Source organism: Pyxicephalus adspersus, chromosome 1 (genome assembly GCF_032062135.1).
Source record: "Pyxicephalus adspersus chromosome 1, UCB_Pads_2.0, whole genome shotgun sequence".
Lineage (NCBI taxonomy): Eukaryota > Metazoa > Chordata > Amphibia > Anura > Pyxicephalidae > Pyxicephalus > Pyxicephalus adspersus.
Genome location: NC_092858.1, coordinates 13,863,096 through 13,884,409, shown reverse-complemented (window position 1 = coordinate 13,884,409; position 21,314 = coordinate 13,863,096). Strand labels below are relative to the sequence as shown.

The 21,314-nt window shown below is 39.2% G+C and overlaps 1 protein-coding gene across 2 annotated transcripts in view; it reads right to left on the bottom strand.

Annotated features, from left to right (window-relative positions):
- The window catches only part of HEPHL1 (hephaestin like 1), a 53,782-nt gene that overhangs the window by 17,321 nt on the left and 15,147 nt on the right, over positions 1-21,314 (bottom strand). For both annotated transcript variants that reach the window (XM_072402630.1, XM_072402638.1), the window contains exons 5-11: positions 20,545-20,799; positions 12,307-12,472; positions 12,064-12,203; positions 9,599-9,730; positions 7,933-8,147; positions 7,323-7,473; positions 3,029-3,241 (exon numbers count right to left, since the gene is read on the bottom strand). In XM_072402630.1, coding sequence (XP_072258731.1) covers positions 3,029-3,241; positions 7,323-7,473; positions 7,933-8,147; positions 9,599-9,730; positions 12,064-12,203; positions 12,307-12,472; positions 20,545-20,799 — 1,272 coding nt within the window. The remainder of the gene's footprint in view (positions 1-3,028; positions 3,242-7,322; positions 7,474-7,932; positions 8,148-9,598; positions 9,731-12,063; positions 12,204-12,306; positions 12,473-20,544; positions 20,800-21,314) is intronic.

The window sequence follows — 21,314 nt, the reverse complement described above, 5'->3', positions numbered from 1 at the left end:
ACTACGATGTTTGTTATAATAAAGTTGAAGATTGCTTGATACCATACGAGTGTATGCGTCGTTGACCAACTCTTCCCAGGCGCCTGTTCTGATGTACTGAGGGACACTGGGATGGTGAGAGATCACAGAAGGATAGAGCCAAGAAACCTGCAGATCTTTTCACTACCCATTATAAAATTTAATAAAATCTCCAGGCAAACAGCTAAACCCCCAATACAAATACATAACATTTATTAGAAGGATATATTTCTGTCAATCCAGCTCTAAAAATAATATTAATCTGGAGACCTGTCTTTGATTGTGCCGCAGTAAGGAGCATAGTTAGGTCACCTCCCCGACCTCTCTTTGTGATTTGAACGTAAAAGAGCAGCAGTGGACTGATCAGTTCATCTTTATTCTCTCTCCTCAGCATATTCTTTGTCTGCACATGTCAGTGCTGCTCTCTGTACACATTTATCAGTTTCTCTGCACTGTCCTGACACAGCCCTGTAAAGCTACGTACACACGTCAGATTTTTATCGCCCGATAATCAGCATCGGCCAATTATCGGGCGAAAATCTGCCGTGTGTACAGTCGGTGTCGTCCATCGTCCGGACGACCGACCTGCCGGATCCACGGACGATGGAGGACAGCCGATCCGAATGAAAGGGAAGGGGAGAGCGCGCAGCAGGGTGCCGCTCCGTCGTTCTCCCCCTCCTCTCTCCATAGAGCATGAACGGTGCTGTATGTACAGCATCGTTCATGCATCGTGCACTCCCTTGTCGTTGGAAAGGATCGTGAAAGATCCTTTCCAACGACAAAAATTGGAAGTGTGTACCCAGCTTTAGTCAGAGCTATGCAGAAGCTTTGCTGATTGCACCACTCAAGCTCTGGCTCACGAAGGTGTCACATCAGTGCAGAGAGGCCGCTGCTTTTACACAGTGCAATGCCTCTTTCTGCTGTATGATGGAAAAGGGCATTTTAAATTCACCATAACTATTAAAATCTGACTATACATCCTTTGAACAATCAACTTTATATTTACTTAAACAATGTGATATAAAGACCTATTTAAGCAATCTGTATTCAAAAATGAAGACCTTTAGTACAACAGTTTGTTCATATATCTACAGGCAATTGCACAGAAATATTTTATTGTGTGATAAGCTTTACACTGTGGCTGCTTTCTTAAAAAAAAAAAAACTTGTTATTTTTTATGATTATTTCCAGTGCCACTAGAAGGAATGAGAGCTGTACACAAAGCCCTGTTCAAGAGGCGTCATTATGTGTTCTCCTCCATAGGAAATAACAGTGGTCATCTCTGGTTGGTCATTTAGTGATCCACCAGGGTGGACCGCTAATTTCATCAGGGTACTGCTATACACGCATTAGATTTTTTGAAAAAATCATAAATATTATTTCATTAAGCTTTTGTCTGTAGCTTAAAACTTTCCATTACTTTTGTTTCCAGTACAAAAGCTTTATTTAGCTGATTGTTAATGTAAATGTATGGGTAAATCTGTTTTTATTTGCAATTAAGGATAAACTTCAATTATAAGATACAAAATAAAATAACTGTGACAATAACAAGTACACCTGTTAAGAGCACAATACAATGCAAAGAGTGTAGTATATAACCCTTATAAAAGGCAGAAGGGGGGTTATAACTCATGAAGAGGGTAAAAAGGAGAAATGCATGGGACACACAGAAATGGGTACCAGGGTATAATGACCAAAAATAAAAGAGACATATATTAAGAACAAAAAAAAGTCCATCAAGTTCATCCACTAGGGGAAAAAAACATAGTAGAAGAGCTAAATATTCCAGATGAAACCATAAATGCGAAGTTGATCCAGAGGAAGGCAACAAAAACTTAATAAGCATAGTTTTAAAAGAGGAATTGACTGCAGAGATGGAGACATAATCCTGCCATTTACAAAGCATTGGTCAGACCACATCTGGAATATGCAGTCCAGTTTTGGGCACCAGTTCACAAAAAGGACATTGTGGGCTTAGAGAGAGTGCAGAGAAGGACAACTAAACTAATAAAAGGAATGGAGGAGCTCAGCTATGAGGAGAGATTAGCTGAACTGAATCTTTTCTCCCTTGAGGAGAGACGTGTAAGGGGGGATATGATCACCTGTATAAATATATAAATGGTCCATATAGAGAACTCTCTTCCCCATTATTCACTTTGAGATCATTACAAAGCACAAGGGGGCGCTGTTTGTGTCTGGAGGAAAAGAAGTTTAAGCTCCGGATAAGGAAGGGATTCTTCACTGTAAGTTCTGTGAAAATGTGGAATCGGTTCCCTCAGGAAGTAGTTTCAGCAACTACTATAGATTGCTTTAAGAAAATGCTGGATGATTTCTAGAAGCACAGAATATAACTGAGTATTAAAGCTTTAGAGTAAAGATAATAGTGACTGTTGATCCAGGGAACATCCTATTGACTCATGGAATCAGAAAAGATTTTTTTAAAGCAAATTATACCAGGATTTTTTTGCCTTCCTCTGGACCAACTATGTCTTGTCTTATAGGGTTTTATATCTGGGATATGTTTATTTCCATAGTGGTTGAATTTGTGGACTTTTGTTTCAACCTAACTATGTTACTATATTTAATTTTCTTTACACTGAGAAAAAAACCCTTCCTAAATCATCATTCTTTGGTGTCATTTCTTTAAAACTTCCAATCCCCAGGTATTTTTTGTGATCTAGAAACACATTTAGCTTTTTCTTATAACAATTAATAGAACTTGGTGAAACCACACCAGTGCATTGTTAGAAGAAAAAGCTCAATGTGTTTCTACATCACAGAATATAACTGGGGATTAAAGTTTAAAAGGAATGACACCAGAGACTGTTAATGACAATACTTTTCAATGAACACTACAGACTCAATTCCTTCTGCCTGCTCTGCACATTGCTGAATATCTAAAAAATTTAGTTATTAATAATAATCTGGTTAATAACTACATAATAATGTAGTTATTAACCAGAATGTTTCTGCTGGATAACAAAGGATAAAAATATTTGCCATGACTCACCTAAGTTATAGGCCTGCATGTTCACCGTAAGCGTCGTGTGTGGGAACACACTGAAGGTCTCTCTCTTTGTTCCAGAAAGGTCAAGTACGTTCCCTCGGAATTGGACCCCATGTATGTCCACCTCTGTGCCCAGTCCAAGCAGATGCCATGACACATTGTCCCTCTGACACATGAGCAGGCCAGGCAGGTTCCCATACATGTACCCATTGACAGCTGCAAAGAGATAAACAGAAACATCATCATCATACAGGGGACTTTCAGTGTTTGTTACAATTCTTTTTTATTAATATTATTATTATTATTATTATTATTATTAATAATAATAATTATAAATAGGATTTATATAGCGCTAACATATTATGCAGTGCTGTACATTAAATAGGGGTTGCAAATGACAAACCAATACAGACAGTGATACAGGAGGAGCAGAGGACCCTGCAGAGCTTACAATCTAGTAGGTGGGGGAATTAGCACACAATAGGATGGGAGATATGTAGTGGTTTGAAGTAGTGATGGTTTCAAAAGACAGAAGATGATGGGTAGGCAAGTTTGAAAAGATGGGGTTTCAATGCTTTTATAAATGAGCAGAAAGTAGGAGCAAGCCGAATAGAACGAGGAAGACCATTCCAGAGAGTCGGGGCAGCTCTAGAGAAGTCTTGTAGCCGTGCGTGTGATGAGGTTATGAGTGAGGAAGTCATTAGTAGGTCATTGGAGGAGCGGAGAGAGTGGCAAGGGGAGTATTTTTCTATCAGGTTAGAAAGGTAGGTGGGACAAGAACTGTGGAGGGATTTGAAGGCAAAGCACATTCTTTTGTTGGTATAATGGCTGTGTGGCTTTCCCTGTGTTTACTCTTCCACTTTTGTTTTGTCTTACCAGTCAGAAATGACCATTTGTTACTGTGTCGTGTGTGTTGTTATTTAGTTGTATTCTCTCCCTGTCAAAGCAGCAAAAACAGTTAGGTACTGGTCACAATACTTTTTTTTATTTGTACTTAACAATTACATTTCCCGGATAGGCGTTTATGAATCTACCCTATTCTCCTCTAGTCCAAGCAGTGCTGACACATAAAGATGTAGCAGAATGTTAAAAGACCTATAAAGACGATGTTCTCTACATATAAAGACCAAAGCATAAATGCCAACCCAACACCAGACTGTAATGTAAAGGCTGACTTGCCTCTTGCCTGAGATCAGGGCCAGTAATGACATTGCCATTCTGTTGCAGAAAGTTAAGGGCCTGGACTATTGGCTGTTATTTGCTCAGGTCCGGCTTCTCTCCCAATACAAGTCAATGGAAATGTAACAGCAGCCTGAAGCAGGTTAATAAAGCTTCATAGGAGATCAAGAAGAAAAGTCAGCTGCAGTCAATTGCACCAAACATTGCATTCTGAATAATCTTAGATACATCTTGCATTGACGTCAAATACAAGCAGGATGCATTTGTCTGTTTCCCTGCATTTGATGATTAGATTTGGGATGTTCTTCAAAAGCAAGTCAGCTAAGTCCTATTTACTTTAATTGAGCTCTTTATAGACTGTGTTTGACCTGCTTTGCATTGCTTTCTTTCTATGCACACCGAGTATCTTAGTATGGTGCATTTCAGTTTCCTATCAGCACTGAACTCAGAGAGTAGATAGTACATCCCAAAAGAATGAGACTTCTGATCTGTCAGGGAGAGAATACAAGTAAATAATGAAAAAAAAAAACTGCGCTCTTATTTTTAAGAGTTAAAATTCTGACTGCTACAGATGCTCAATGATAGAAGTTTCTCTTTAATATTTGACTAAAAGGCTGTGTATTATTACAGGGATGAATGAGCAGAAATGCAAATTATTTTGAAAATAAACAGCTCCCTTTTGTGTATTTTATCCATGAATTTAGCTGTCCTGAGATTAACTTTCTGTTTACTGATTACTGGACTTTGAACATAAAAGCCCTGAATCAAAACAGCAAAGGCCAAATGTAGATCCTTACAAAGAGAACTGCAAGGATATTAACTACTGTACAGAGGCAGTAATAGGGCTGTTTTTGATATCCTCTCCTTCCTGCTGGATTCCCGGCACTCCTGCTGATCCAATCATTTCAGTATTCTAACTTTGAACATGTACATAGATTTGATTTAATAAAGCTTCATTTTATTAAAGGCTGGAGTGGATACACTTTCATCAGTGAAGCTGAGTGATCCAGCAATCCTGGAATGGATTTGGTCCAGGATTCAAAACATTTGCTAGCAAATTGCAATTGACTTTAAATAAACCATTTCCAGGTTTGCAGGATCACCCAGAATTACTGAAAAAGTGTATTCTCTACAAACTTGGAAAGCTTTAAAAATCAGCCCTGTGACTTTATTTGAATTTCCTGAACTGCAAAAAAAAGTCTCTGTACCTCAATCAATACAAGATAATTTTAATGAAACATTCAGCCCAGTATAATTAAATGCTTTATTATGCCGAATACTTTATTTATTATTTTATTACTTTTAATTATTGTAATGCAAAAAGTTGACAGCAGAGGGCAATACAAGCACAGGATTTTCTATCAATGAAAAAGTAATTGGTAACTCCAGATGTCATCATAAATTCCCAGTACATAGAAAGTATTATTATTATATAGATACTCAACATAATTTTATTTTAGCTCATGGATAAGATGAAGACTCTAAATTATTTCTGGAGTCATTCCACTAACTCCACTGATGTTTTATATATTTAATTTTATTCTAGCATTATTTTTATCAGTGATTACATCAGGAACAACAATTTAAAGTTCTGGAGTACAATTCTCTTATATACTAATGGAAAGTTGGGAAAGGTGGGAGGGATGGAGTGGAAATAATTCTTGCTGGACTAGTCTGTAGCAGGTCATGCAGTGAGGACAGAACAAGCCAAAACAATTTATGTGAATCAAGGAACACAATTCTAGTTATGAGAGATCTAGGATATCTACATGTATTACATATATCCAAGATAAAACACTGAATGGAAGCATGCAGGAGTGTATGAAAACACACTTCAGAAGAAAGGAAGCACGTAGGTGTGATCCACCCTTATGGGGTTACAAAAAATAGCAGAACATTTATCTGCAGTTTTTTAAAAAGCAAAAGACATATTCCAAAATAAAAAGGATTTTTCTGCAGGCAAAAAAAAAAAGAAAAAGAATCTTTAAAAAAACTATAATTGGGCAAACAGCTGAAATGAGTGAAAACTTTGTAAACTGACCTATATCTGATAATTTGGAGCCTTTAGTCTTATGATGTCCCACATAACAGCCATCTGTTTAAATGATCCTTTTAACACAGCATAGTTCCTTGTTTCCTCCTCCAAACCAGGCTTACAATATGGACAATGGGGTTGATTTACTAAAGAAATATCGCCTGTTCACATAGCAAAAAGGATTATCCCCTTGTAAGGATATTTCACTTTGCTTTGTAAATGAGATGAAGCTTTGCTGACTTCAACCATCCAATTAGGAAAATCCATTTCTTTACATTTCCCTGCACGTGATTGGGAATGCAAAGGAGGCTTTCAATAGTTTAATGTTCCTGCTAAGGAAAATGGGGCTTTTACAAAAAGATTCTATCATCAATACCCACCATATAGTGTGGTCAGTGTAAATAACCATTATGATGTTAATCGTAATACCCCCTTTAATTGGTGGGCAATAGGAAAAGAACCCCGTTAAAGTGGCAGTCAGTATAGTATATCCTTACATTGGTGGGCAGTGTAGTACCCCCTTATATTGGCACATAGTGAAGTATTTCCTTACATTGGTGGACAGTGTAGTACCCGCTTATATTGGCACACAGTGAATTACCCCCTTATATTGGTGGGCAATGTAATACCCCCTTACAATGCCACACGGTGTAGTACCCCCCTTACCGGTGAACAGTGAAGTACTCCTTACATTGGTGGGCAGTGTAGTACCCTCCTATAATGCCATGCAGTGAAGTACCCCCTTATATTGGTGGGCAGTGTTGTACCCCCTTACAATGCCACACAGTGTAGTACCCCCTTTTACTGGTGAGCAGTGAAGTCCCCCCTTACATTGGTGGGCAGTGTAGAACCTCCTTATAATGCCACGCAGTGAAGTACCCCCTTATATCGGTGGCCAGTGTTGTACCCCCTAGCATTGGTGGGCAGTAAAGTACCCCCAATTAATACCATGCAGTGATGTACCCCCTTACAATGGTGGCCAGTGTAGTACCCCATGGTATTTTGATGTTACTTAATGTATTCACGACTTGCAAAGAAGACACTGAAACCCTCCCGGCCCCGCTGCTCCATAAAGTATGTTACCGTGCATTTTGTTTGATTCCTGAAAATCTCCATCTTCTCTGTCAATGGTTGATGGGTCTGCAGACACCATGGCAAGGTTTTCTTCCAAATACCAACTGAGGTTCTCATCAAAGATTGTGAATAACAAATAAAATTCTTTTTCTATCTGTACCTGGAAACGAGAAGCCATATACGTAGATTACATATGTGTATATATAGGTATGTTGACCTGTTCATTTTCATAATCTAGGCTTCAAAGCATAAATTCACTTTAAATTATAAGCCTCCATATTGCCCCTCACCACTTCCTAACACCAGACTTAGGTAGCTGTACAATCTCATCCTGGGAGCCCTCTTTGTGAGATAACCAATGAGCTGTTTGTTTCATTGTAAATTGATGGGCAAAAATTATTCTCCAAGGTCCCTAAGACTAATGCATGCAAATGTGCAACTAGGCAGAGACTGCCAACTAGCAAAGAGTAAGTTCTGTTTGTATTTATCCAGGCCCAGCAATCTAAGAGCTCTGCATCTCTATCTCTATAAGTTTGCATATGTGAATGTGTAACGACTTTCACTCTTAAAAAAGTATTTATTTTTAAAGGGTTCAGAAAAGCATTCTTATCATCAGTACCTGTGTGTTATCAAGTTGAAGAGAACCTTTCTTACAGATCAGCAGAGGTCCCACAAGTCCCGAATTAGTGTCCCTGGGTGGGTCAGTGGCGGAGTAATACAGGTAAGTCAGGCAGTTTGGATCGGTGGTTGTCGGTCCATATTTTTCCAGCACTCTCCAGGTGTATGTATATGTCTGTCCAGGTCCAACATGGGATCCTCCTTTCTCAATGCTCCCTACCAAAGAAAACAATCAAAGAAAACTGATTTTAGTTATGCCATTGATTGAGTGAACCATAAATTATATATGGAAAGAACAGCACAAACGCTATGCTGTCCTTGTACATAGCTACCGGACCATAACTGCACTATTAACTCAATGCTCCTAGTCCCTGTGCTCCCTGCTTCTATTCTTTTTTTTAATAAAACTAGCTATTTTATTAAAACTATTATTCTTTTAAAATATACCAGGAAAAGGAAGAAATCACAAAACAAAGCACTGGTCTCCAAAAGGAAATTTTATTAGTCGCTGTTTTTTGAGAGCTGTATCCCTAAAAGGACAAAACCTAGGTAAGTGTACCTAAAAGATTACACCTACCTCCCATTGTCATTGAGTTCTCAATCAAATGTCTTCCAAGAACCATCAATAAGGATGAACAAAACTTGGCAGACTAGGAATGTCTGGCCAAATGTGCCCGGGTTTGAATCACCAAGGGTTTGTCGAATCGTGTTTGAAATTCTATAAACTAAGAGACAAATCCCAAATATAGTCTATGGGGGCTAAATTGTGAAGATATATTTTGGCAAATTTTAGGCTAATAGGCAAATTACTGCAAGGCACTGCCATGGGGACATGTACATGTAGACTATTTCAAATATTGTACATGAGATTACGATCCAATTAGCAAAAAAATCAATTTTTTACATTTTCACTGCACATGATTGGGAATGAAAAAGATGCTTTAACCAGTTTAATGTTCATGCTAAGGGAAATGGGGGCTTTGTAGGGAAAGGGTCTTTATGCAGCTTCAAAGAAGCATTGAAGGTATACAAATCCTTTACAGAACATGTATGGAGAATGCCTTTAAGCTGTACATGGTGTTACTTAACAGTATGAATTTCACAGACAGTCTTAGCTATAGAATACACTAGCCGCTTATTTCTGATATCAGAATTTGTAAAGACACATGGAAACCTTTAAGAAAGTTTTTAGAAGTTGACAGTAGAAGTATCCTGGATGCATTTCTGTGAATACCATATGAAGGTATTTGAAGGTTTTCCATGGAAATGTTATCATCAATGTGGAATCCTGCAAAAGTAATCCCATGAAGGCCGCTCATCCCTAATTTTTACCATAGGATAGAGCAGCAGGAGTGCTATGGGCCTAGAATAAGTACATAGAGCTGTCTCTAAAAAGTTCAATCAAATTGAAATGTATATTTTTATTTTTGGAACAATACTGGTAGGGAAATTATCATCCGGTTTTAAAGTGTCTTGGGGAATCAAAAACCTCCGTACTGGATGTCCGAACTCCAGGTAAAAGTGGGGTAACTCATTAGTGGTGGTGATAAGAACATTATATTTCTTCTGTTTTAGGAAGACTTAGTTGCAACAGTATTTCTGCTGAAGATTAGGTTCCTTTCTATTGATCCTCTCTGTTCAATTATATTCAAAATATAATAACTTACCATCCTCATACGGGGCTCCTTCGGACTCCTTACTAAACGACACGCCATGGGCCATGATGCTGTAGTTTCTATCAGCCATATTTTTAAACTCAACAACAATTGTTTCTCCCACTTCAGCCTTAATCACTGGGCCTGAAAAGACAAAGTGAAGAAAACAATGAATTATTGGACGAATAAAGGAAACATGGTAGCTGTGCTATAACACACATTGTGTAAGATAATACTTCCCTCACAGGCCTTCATAAACAAGATCAGCTAAGAAATTGTATATGGGAGACTTTTATAACCTACAAAAAAACATTATCCTAATTAATACTAATATTTATCAAAGGTCCCAATCCACTGAGAGACAGGCAGACCATGTTACATTGGAGCATATAGGTGCTGGGTGGGGACATCAATGTCATAGAATCCATGGGGAACACTTGGAAATGCAGAATTGTACCTAGGGGTCTATTTATAAAGCAGTGAATCTGACATTCACCAAAGCATTCTCTGGTGGAGAATCTTTTAGGTCTATGTATTTCAATGGTGGCTATACATTGAATGTTTTGGTGAAAGTCAGATTTACTGCTTTATAAATGGAATCCTTAGGTTGAAACTGACAAATTGGATAGTGATGTCCTAAAATATCCTGAGGGAGAAAAGGTGAGTGCTAAAAAAAGCTGAGGTCAAAAATATATTTATCTGGTCCTCACCTGAGCAGCTCAAAGGACTGGTGAGTTAATCAGGGACCAGGGATAGATGCAGAACATGGTATGAGGTCCACAGGCAATATAAGATCCAACGACAGGCCAAAGGTAAAGGAGATCAGCAAACAACTTTAACAAAGCACTTAGCTAAAATTGTCGTTTAAAAACGAACGATCAATGATTATGAACGATATCTGTAAATGATCGTATAGTGCCATGCAATTAACAATACGATTGTTCAAAGATATTGTACACATGGTAGATGTGATAGTTTGAATGATACAGGAAGGGACGTGTACCAAGAAAGTTATGAACAGAAAGGTAAAAAAAAGGCGCAAATTTGTAATAAAAAGATTGTGTTTATGAAAGATCTTGTATAGATATATATATAGATAGATCTAAAAATATAAATATACACACACACACACACATGGACACAGTGAAGCACCTGCAATGAACGTTTGTGCATGCTCAGAACATTCATGATCACTGAACGACCGTACACACGATAGATAGCGAACGATTGTCGCTCAATCAGATCCGCCAGGACGGTTATTCTTTTTGAGCGACAATCCTCGTTCATCGGCATCGTTGGTCAGTCGTTGCGCACTTTTTTTGTTAACCATTATCGGACGATCAGTCCTTAGTCGTTCGTCTCCAACGATAATTATTGTAAGTGTGTACGTAGCTTTAGGGACGTATGTGTTGCTTTGCACTAAACTGTGGTGCAAATCAGGAGTTTTACTTGATTGGCAATAGTTGAAATTGCTAGGTACTGGTAGCCAAACACCAAAGAGGAGAACTAGTGCTACATCCCAGTATAAGCTTCATGAGCAAAATACATTAACAGAAGCCTACTGTAATATCTAGGCAGTGGCAATGCAATAATTACTGTATACATGAGTGGTGACTATATCATTATGCTTGATGACCTATAATGACCAGGGCATTGCCATATTGTTTTGATCCAGTTGGAGTCTTTTGAACAGCAATGTGTGATCCATCAGAAACCTTCCCAAGAACAATGAGTGGAGGTGCTTAGCTTGTCTTTAATGGCACCAATAGGGCCATGGTCTGCTATATATTCAGGTCCAGAAGGGTGAAAGGCTGGACATCTTTAAGCACTATTTTTGAATTGCTTTTGGAAGGGTTAAATATCTGTTATGTTTTATATCGTATCCCTGATGGAGAGATTTCCTGATTTTCTGGCAGATCAAAAACACATTTCTAGTAGAAAGAGTTAGAACTTTTGACAATGGACCTAGTTTATTAAAGATCTCCAAGACTGGAGAAGATATGTCATGGGAGAACCCAGGTAATACAGCAAACCCCGAATGGATATCCTGAAACCCATTTACTATTAGTTGGCAAATGTTTTCAACCCTGGACCAAATCGATTTAAGATTTGTTGGATCTTGGAAAGTTTTAATAAATCAGGCCAAATGTATTTATTTCTGCCTATCCATCAGATATTATGTTCTCCAATTTGTTTCCATATTCTGTATTCTTTTATAAGTCTTATTGTACTTACACTTTGCATTGATTATTTCAAGTTTAGTTGAGTTTTATTTCTTTGCCTACTTGTACTTTTCCTACACATTTTTGTTTAAAGTTGTCCCTCTTTCTCAAACCAGAACGTAAGCATTGTGATAAACATTAAATACTAAAAATCTCAATCCTACCAGCAAAGTATGGAATGTGTTAAATGGCTTCAGGCTGTTTGGTGTTGTTGGCAGCGATGATAAATACACTTAATTGGAAAGAGTTTGATACCTAAAATTCCGAGATGTTCTTCATCTTCTGTGCGTGTTCTTTTAACAGTAAATGATTCATCTGTATATTCAGTGTAATGGACCTTCCAGTAAGATCCTCCAATTCTGTCAGAGCTCTTTGTAAAGAAAGTTGCAGAATCGCTAAAAAAAAAAAAAAGAACAAAAATCAGTTACCAATAAACACATAAACATTCTATATCTATAAGTAGAAACTCTTATGCATTATGTTTAGGCAGCAACTTACCTCTCTGGGTCATCTAAAGGCTGGTTGGTAAACATGTCGTAGTTCTTTGGTGCGTAGTTCCAGAGAACTTTCTCGGTCGCAATAAAATATTTTTTGACTGTTCCCTGCAGCGGAGGCACGGGAGTCGCTCCACAATTTCCAACATTATATAAGCCCAACATGCCAGCTAGGATTAAAAAAAAATTTTTACCTGTATTTTATATAAAAAAATAATATACAGTATATATATAGTGCTAAAACCCAGTGCTAAAAAAAGAAAGACTGGACCCAGGGGTGACAAGAGGCTGCTACAAGGTGTGCCACTGCATAAGGGTCCTGTACCCTCAGGGGCCCTAAATCAGTACAGCAAGGGGCCCACTGTTGATTATGTCTGCCACTGATTAGACCATTGACTGTTATTTTGGGTTAGTTCTCCTCCCTTACATAAACTAGCAAGATATTGTTAATTGCCTGGGAATAGAGCAGATGGTTTTTTAAAAATTGCTGCCTAACATTTAGTTTTAACCCCAGCAAGCGGGGCTCTAGTCTCTATGGTACATGTTTTCCAATATTACTTTATTATGATTTGCTAAACAAAGCTGTGTACAGAACTCAGCAGCTTAAGCCAAGCTCATAGCCTCATCTGTTCTCTTTCCCGATTGCTTTATTCAGATATAGAACATGACAATCAGGGGTTAGGGGGACCTATGCAAAGAAGCCAAACAAAGATATAAAAAAGCATGCAGTGTTTTCATAATTCGCCTATTCCATGTTCAGGGGCTTTTCAATTCAATCAAAAATGTAAGAGCCCATGACAAAAAATTGTCAAAGACTTTTTAAAAAATCAAAGTCAAAATTTTATAGTAAATTTTGCTTTTTCGATTCAATTTTGATTTTTTTTTTTTTTGCAGGGAATTTATTCTGGTTCAAATGGTGCTGCTCATTCCTAGTCTCTAGAAATAACAGAGAGCAAAGGACACAAGTTCTAGTTTTCTGACAAGAGCAAAAATAATCAAAATTCATAATTAGAAATAAAAAAAAGGTTTCCTCCTCTATATTTAACAGTCCAAATGGGGAAAACTAGAGAGGTCCACAGTCCGGTCTCACAATTCTCACTTTTTTAATGTTTCCGATGCCCCATTTTTAAAAATAATGTTCAACTGTCTGTTGAAAACCAACCAGTTGCAGTACCATATACCACAATGCATGATCAATTCTTTATTATCAATTCTTTGGAACCAACTAAAATGCAAATCATTCGATATATGTTAAACCAACAAATGAATTATTTAATAAATGAAGACAAGATATATACATGAAATATGTACTTATGCTACAATAAATATTCCTATGGAAATTGATGCAATCATTGGAAACTTTCCAACTTGACTGATCAGGAATTCTATACTAGATTTTGCTTTTGGGGAATTATAGTTAACCATAAACAATCAACCAGATAAAAAATAAATGGACTGCCTAATGGATCAGGAAAATTGACCCGTGTATGTTACACAAATGACACTCATATCATCGCTATTCTTTGCAATCACAAACCAGCAGTACAAAACTTTTCTATCTTTAGCTGACATTTACACTGGATCTCCTTCCTAGAAAGTCTTGGCATACATCTGGATACCATTACCTCTCAGCTCCAGGAATTCTGCATTACACAATAGCTGTTTCTATATGATAGATAAGCTGGAGAGGTGCTAGCAAGGTATTCAGTCCTGAACAATATAACATAATGTACACAAGTTTGGAAATACATATTTGCATCAGTGCTTTATACTAAAATCCCACAGACTTAATCAGATGTCTCCGGACTGCAAGACATAGAATTTAACAATGAGTTTAAAAATTATTAATTAATTTCAACTTTTACTGCCTGCACAGGGGCCTTTATTGTTGCAAGTCAGGAAAATAGCTTAAAACTTGCATAATAGCTTTCACTTTAGTTTTATGTAGCTCAGATCTCCCTGTGCCTCCCTAACAGATGCCCTTTCAGTCCTGGAAAGTAAGTAACCACAAAGCTGGTACACAGGAAAAGGGGAGATCAGAGAAACCAATTTTGAGAAACTTCCCCGCATCCTTTGCAAACTTTGAGGAATAATATCTCCACAGTGCGTGCAATAAGTCATCAGAACCTTGTTTTAAAGAGTCATTTTTTCTTGTATAGAACATGTAAATATTTGATTGTTTATACCAGCCTTACCCAATAGGCGAATGTAGGAGTACCCTTGAAAATAAATTTAGGACCTCAGCGAAATCCTTCTATAATTACTATATCCAAAGCTCACAGTATATTGAGCTTAGTGGTCACTGGGAAGATTGTCTCCCTCTGCTCATTACTAGAGGGACCCCTAACAAACTCTGGAAGAACCCTAAGGTTCCATGAAACACAGCTTCCAATGTTTAGCTAGAGATAATTAAAGTGCCACCCTTTCTTCAAAGCCAGTTTTAAGGTTGGGCAAACTGAGAAATTACCTAGGGTCACCACCTTCTTTAAGACTTCATCTGACAGAATGGCATTGGTGCGGGAAGCTGGACTTCAGTGAATGTGGGGCTCCCATTTTATATCTACCCAGAGCCCCATTTTGTTTAAAACTATGTCTGCCTTTCCTAGATACAGCTCCAAATATTATGACCATGATGGCATTGATAGCTCAGTGCCTAATTTCTATGCACATTCATCTTCCAGTCCCCATTACTGTATAAAATATTTAATTGCTTTAAATGATGGCTCTATAGAAAGGTTGGTCAACCAGGATTCCTCCAGAGGTTGCTAGCGGTTCCTTGTGACTCTCAGGTCAGTTATCACTGACACCGATGATCTTTATGATTATCCGGCCATGATTTATTAAAGTTCTCCAAGGCTGGAGAGAAAACACTTTCATCAGTGAAGCTGGGTGATCCAGCAAACCTAGAATGGATCTGGTCAAGGATTGAAAACATTTGCCAGCAAATAGCAAATGACTTTTAGGAAATCCACTCCAGGTCTGCTGGATTACCCAGCTTCACAGATGAATGTGTATTCTCTCCAACCTTGGAAAACTTTAATAAACCATGGCCTTTGTATCTGGCAAGCAATGTAAGAGGCAATCAATGACACAAAGCCAATGTATTGTAAGTTGTGGATATAGAAATTATAAAAGGTGTTTACCGGAGGACCTAAAAGGTATTTCAGCCCCCCTCCTCCCCCAAGCTAAATAAATTGAGAAACACTGATCTATAGACTTTAGTTAGAATAGCCAAAGCTGAGAAATGACAACATAGGGGAAATGTAATTATAATTTATACTTGAACTCTCCTTTAAAACAAAAATAAGTTTAAGCTCTTTGAATAGGATCATCATACTCACAAATATACCTCCAGTATCTCCTGGTCCAGGACAGCTTCCTTCACCCTTTTGGCAGACAGGAAATTTTCAGCTTTTTTTATTAGCTTGCCAATATGCTGTATCCCGAATAGTTAGGTTTATTTATATTTATGATACTTTCCTACAAATGGAATTCCAAAACTAAACTTCAATTCTGAGGAATAACTTGGGCAATAACCGTCAGTACATTCCATAAATACCTCGCTGGTGAATGGGCATTGCGTTTTATTGCTGAAGATAATACATTTTGGGGTCAGAGCCCTCTAACCACCTTGTATGCCATGTTAATTATTAAAGAGAACATTTCATTCATTATGTACTTAAAGTTTATGGTGACAGACAGAACATAAGCAGCATTTTCTCCAACACTTATGTTTTGGAGTCGATCAGTGGCATCAGCCAAATGACTTATAATATGCAAATGGTGACTTTTGAAGAAAAATCATTCCTTCTTCTCATGTACTGTACCTTTGCAGACATGTAACTGGAAGGGTGAAAGTACACTTGGAGTAGGAGTATGCTTTATGTGTGAGACAGAGCCAAAGGAGTCAGCAAAAATGTATTGCCAATTGTGAGGGAGCCTGTGCATTGCGGGAGTGAAGGTTAATATAGTTCAGCTTCAAGCTCTTTATATCCAAACCCTCTGTTAATTGGGGAGATTTCCCTTCATTTACTTTTTTCTCCAAAAATTATATTAATATCTCACTCATGAGGAGAATATGCCTTTTAATTGTCTTAAGTGTTCGTATTAACTGTCTTAGACCGGGTTATGAATATTTGAATAGTTAAAAATTAGTAAGAATCAGTAAATCTACTTGAAAATAAGCCTTACTGACTTATGAAGCTGCAGGAACCCTCGAGAAATTCACAGCAAAAGCACAAAAATCCCCAAGTAGCACATATTTCACAGCTGTTCCTGTCCCCCCTCTCTGAAGCTCAGCTCACCCTGCTTCTCCTTTCCAGCAATGATTTCTCAGCTCTCCCTGATCCACCAATGACTTAGTGTTACCACTCCGCCCACAGATCATCTGTCCAGCAGCCTGCAGCATCCTTATTTTTACCGGTATTCACTAGAACACCCTGCAAGGGATGATGGGCCAGTGACCCTAATGGCCACCGGACTGATTTGCTGTGTGAGAACACCAGGGGCGAGCGGGACAGAGGACTCTGATGTAGGGACTGAGCACTTCCCTGTCCTTACCTCGGCCTGTTACCTGACCTTCGCTTTTTCTGCCACCTGTCCTTACCTCGGCCTGTTACCTGACCTTCGCTTTTTCTGCCACCTGTCCTTACTTCGGCCTGTTACCTGACCTTTGCTTTGTGTGCCACCTGCTCTGTCCATCAGTCTGCCTGGACTGTTCCTCCTGCTGTCATCTGAGTACCTGATCTGCGCTGTCCCTACACCAGAGCCCTCTGTCCTGCTCGCCCCTGGTGGAGGGAGCCTGGGTGCTGCGACCTGGTGTTGTCCCGCAGGAGAAGCAGCCAGGTGACCATAACGGCCCATCATCCCTTGCGGGGTGTTCTGGTGAGGACTGGGAAACACGTAGACTCCGCACGTAGCTGTACACATTTTACTCTGCCATCCAAATGTCAATGCAGTGTCTTGTTTGCTCAACTAAACTTCCTGAAGCTAATGATATATTGTCCATTACTTATTACACAAACAGGTTAATCTGTGGAAACAGTAATTCTGTCTTATTCAAAGAGGGATATTACAATTAAAATATAAAGTTTCACCTCCTGGAGTTTGCTGTTTGGCTGTTGAGCAGCCGGTGAGATGGCAATGATTTATATCAAGTCATAGACAGAGGTTACCCCCTTCAAGACCTAATACTGAACTGCAAGGAAAATTTAAACTTACCCTTGTCGTGGGAAACCCTCTGTACTCCAAGGGTCAAATGCTAGTTTTTGCATAAGGTATTGGTAAAAACTACTTTTATTTATCTTATCCTTAGCTCCCAAAGCTTCCTTCTTTCATCGAACCAGTTCCCCAAAGCCTTTCCACCAAGGAGCTCCCTCCTCTTTGGTCCTCCTCCAAAGTCCTCCATACAATAGAGGACCAGCTGACCTACAATGGTACTAAGGACCCCAAGTGCCCATCCATAACACACAGCACCGGGGGTGAGTCAATAGCACCAGCTGAATTGAGAAAGAATTGGCGTAAGCAAACAAGCATTTAAACTTTGCACCCCACTGCAAGGGTACAATATTTTTTTTTACGCCTAAAGTTCAGCTTTAAAGTTATGTTTTGCAGGCAGCTTCTTCCTGCATGGTAAACATTTCTCCGACACTCCCAAAAGTTTTGGAAGTTGCACAAAATTCAAGTGTCTTTTTTTTCTTTTGGTTTAATTGTTTGTAATAAATAATGCAAACATTTAATAAAAATTACCTTTAAAAAAAATTAAAGTGTCTTTTTTTGAAAAAAAATAATAATAAAAGGGGTAACATATGAAAAGCAGCATCATATTTGTTAGGACGAGTTCACATATTCCTCTAAGTCGTGCAGCTCACTGCAGATGGCATCTTGTCGATGTGCTGCGTAAAGTCAGGACATGTGACAGCTGGCAGGTACTAATACCACTCACTGGGGCCCCTATTCATTTGATGTGGAGCTTCCACAGGGGGATGCTGAATGTAACATCATGCCATAAATGCACCACAACCTTAATGCCAGTGTGAATTCAGTGTGTAAACCTTATGACCACAGAAAATACCTAAGCAAGGATACCATGGTTTCTGATTACAAAATGCACAGAGGTTGTATAAAATTATTGCACAAAGTCAGTTGTTTTCATTCATCCAATAAGATATGAGGATCAGGAACCACAACCTGCCTATGTAATCAGTTATGAGGACATAGAACAGGTTGGTGTTGCTGACTGTGTTGGGCTACATTTAGACTGGCAGTGAGGCTGTAGTGCGGGTATTTCTTCCCTGTGCCAGTGAACCAATGCCTTGCAGGAGACAATACAATTAGCTTCTAACTTTGGTAACCCCATAGATAATGGATGGGGCTGGCAATGATCAGTGCAGTGCTGATCACTGTCAAATCTGCAGATGCTGGTTCTTTAGGAATCACAGTAAATAACTAAGTTTCTGGCACAGTGCCAGCCGGCAAGAGTTGCGTTGGATCACATGATCCCAAGACAGGTTTTGATCTATAGTACAGGAGAGGGTCCCATAGATCTGTGAAGAGAAAGCTGGAGTTCAGCTTTAAGGAACCCAGTGACCTCTGCTACATTACATGGAACAGTAGGGTACATGTTGTCATTATGAAATTGCATTATTATGCTGGGTAGGAAGTTCCTCTTTCTGGCTATAAATAAAAAATGATGCTGTAAGTTCCACTAAGTGACCTAAAGCATAGACAAAGATCACGTTGCCTTTGGCTGATTGTGGATGTTTTGCAATCTGTACATAGGAATGTTGTTTGAAGAATAACACACTGATAATATATTTTTGTATTAAACTGTTCTCTTTCATATTTATTTTATTTTTTTCTTCTCATTGGTGGATGTAGCCAACAGTGAGCCCCTGTGCAGTCTGACACTGCAACCCTTTGCCCTGTCATTCTGCCATCCCACCCAATGCAATAGTCCATGGCCCAGTCACCTCCAATCCCCCCATTGCCCCCACACACAATCTGACACCGAAGTACAACCACACGTAGGGCATTTAAATAGGTAGGATACCTGTCAATTCATTCCAGCCATTTTCTGCTCGTCTTCATTGCCTTGTCCCTTTGTCAGTATGCCTGAGCAAGAGACCATCTTGCAAGGTCCACCAGGAAGGAGGGGGTGAATATATCTTAATGCTATGGCTTGCCTACTGCTCCACATTTTGCAATTAATGCCACTGGATTTAGGGGTCCCTATTGGCTTTAAAATGCCCAGGGCCCTCATGCAGAGACACAATTTGCACCTCCCAAGTCCACCCCTGTCTTCCCTATAGAAACAGCCTTTTTCCTTCCACATCCTTCCCTACAGCTGACTTTCAGAACATGTGCAAGTGCACAAGATGGCTGTTGATCTTGCCAGAAATGCCATGTCCGTATCCTTATCTTTATTGTGTACATTACAAATCCCATCAATCCACCATGTAAAGGAGATGAACAAAGTTAGACTTGTTTGAAGTCCAGCCTTCATTAGAACTTATGATGTTGTTTTGATCCCTGATTCAGTTTGGTTTAGATGGAACCAAACACTGTCTCTGTTAGAGTTACCCAAAGTTAGCTTTCGATAACCTTGTTTCAATCACCAATCTTACAGTGGATAGCCTCTACTCGCTGTGTAGGATTGCTCACTAGTAGAACTGATCAGCCATTTATTTTAGACATGAATGAATTCCACAGCCCTTATATTCCCACACTGAGCTCAGGTATCTCCAAAGAAGAGCCTAGATGATCAGCAATTGAGAGGGACTTCTTGCCTTTCAATACAATCTAGACCCCAAAGTTCCACTGCTTTACGCTAAGGCGGAGTCCTCCACCACCCAGCGAGGTCCTTTTCCTAACCCTGCTGGGAGGGTGCACCAGCCAGAGCCGCAGACCATGTCTCCTGTACATATCGCAGGCTTAGGACGGTAAGCGGGTTAAGTCTCTGGACACAACATGCCCACACACTCATGGCAGGCTCAGACCTGCGTTGGAAGAGTGGGTGGGTTCTGGCATCATGAGGTCACTCTGGGGAAGTTTCTTCCCCTTTGAGTGACACACAGCTCACCACGCATGTGGGTCCGTGAGCTCAAAAAATTGGAGACAACTGTTATAAGGAGCTTCCATTGTCCTTGTGGGTCACCATGCAGCCTTTACAGGTACTCTACCTTCTTTTCCTTCTCCATCATTTATACCACCAACAATGTCTGGACCCAATACCCTAATTTACCTTCAATGTGGTCATTCACTTGGCAGCTTAACATCCATGATCCAGCAGTAGATGGTGTCATCTCCACCGTGACTAATGTGGCAGGAAACAGATTAATAACATCGGTTCTGTGGCCTTGGTTGGTCAATGTGTGCCCATAAAAGTAGGCTGAGTGGATATCCACTTCATTGCCAATGCCAAACAGATGCCAGGACACTGAGTCACCCACACACATATCAATACCCGGGAGGTTTCCAAACAAATATCCATTGATTGCTGTAAATGAGACACAGTTATAGGAATAATTAGGCGGTTTCAATATTTGGTATTTAGTCAATTCATCTCAGGCTGGACTTCACACAGTTAATGTTGCCCTCCCTACAAACAATTGTGAAATGAATAGTGAAATCTAAAAGCGAGTTGCAGCAGTGTTGTGTAGGCGATCTTGGCCATTTTGCTGATTGCAGTACAAAACTTGTCAATTACAACATGTACTTAGAAAATTAGCTGAAGACAAAGTAATATAAGCTGGGTTCAGGTGCCCTTGAAAGGCTCATCTACTAATTCTCTTCTAATAATAACGCCTAACTCGAGCTAACCAGTGTTATTCTATTCTATGGAGAGAGGAGGTAGAAATTTGAACATGAGGTGCCCCACTTTCTCTTCAAGAACTGGAAACAATAATGCTTGGTAGCTGTCTGTCATTTAGCAATACTGTTGGATCTCTAAATCACATTATGGGTGGATCCCATTATGATCCCACATTATGATAATTTTCCTGAAAAACAATA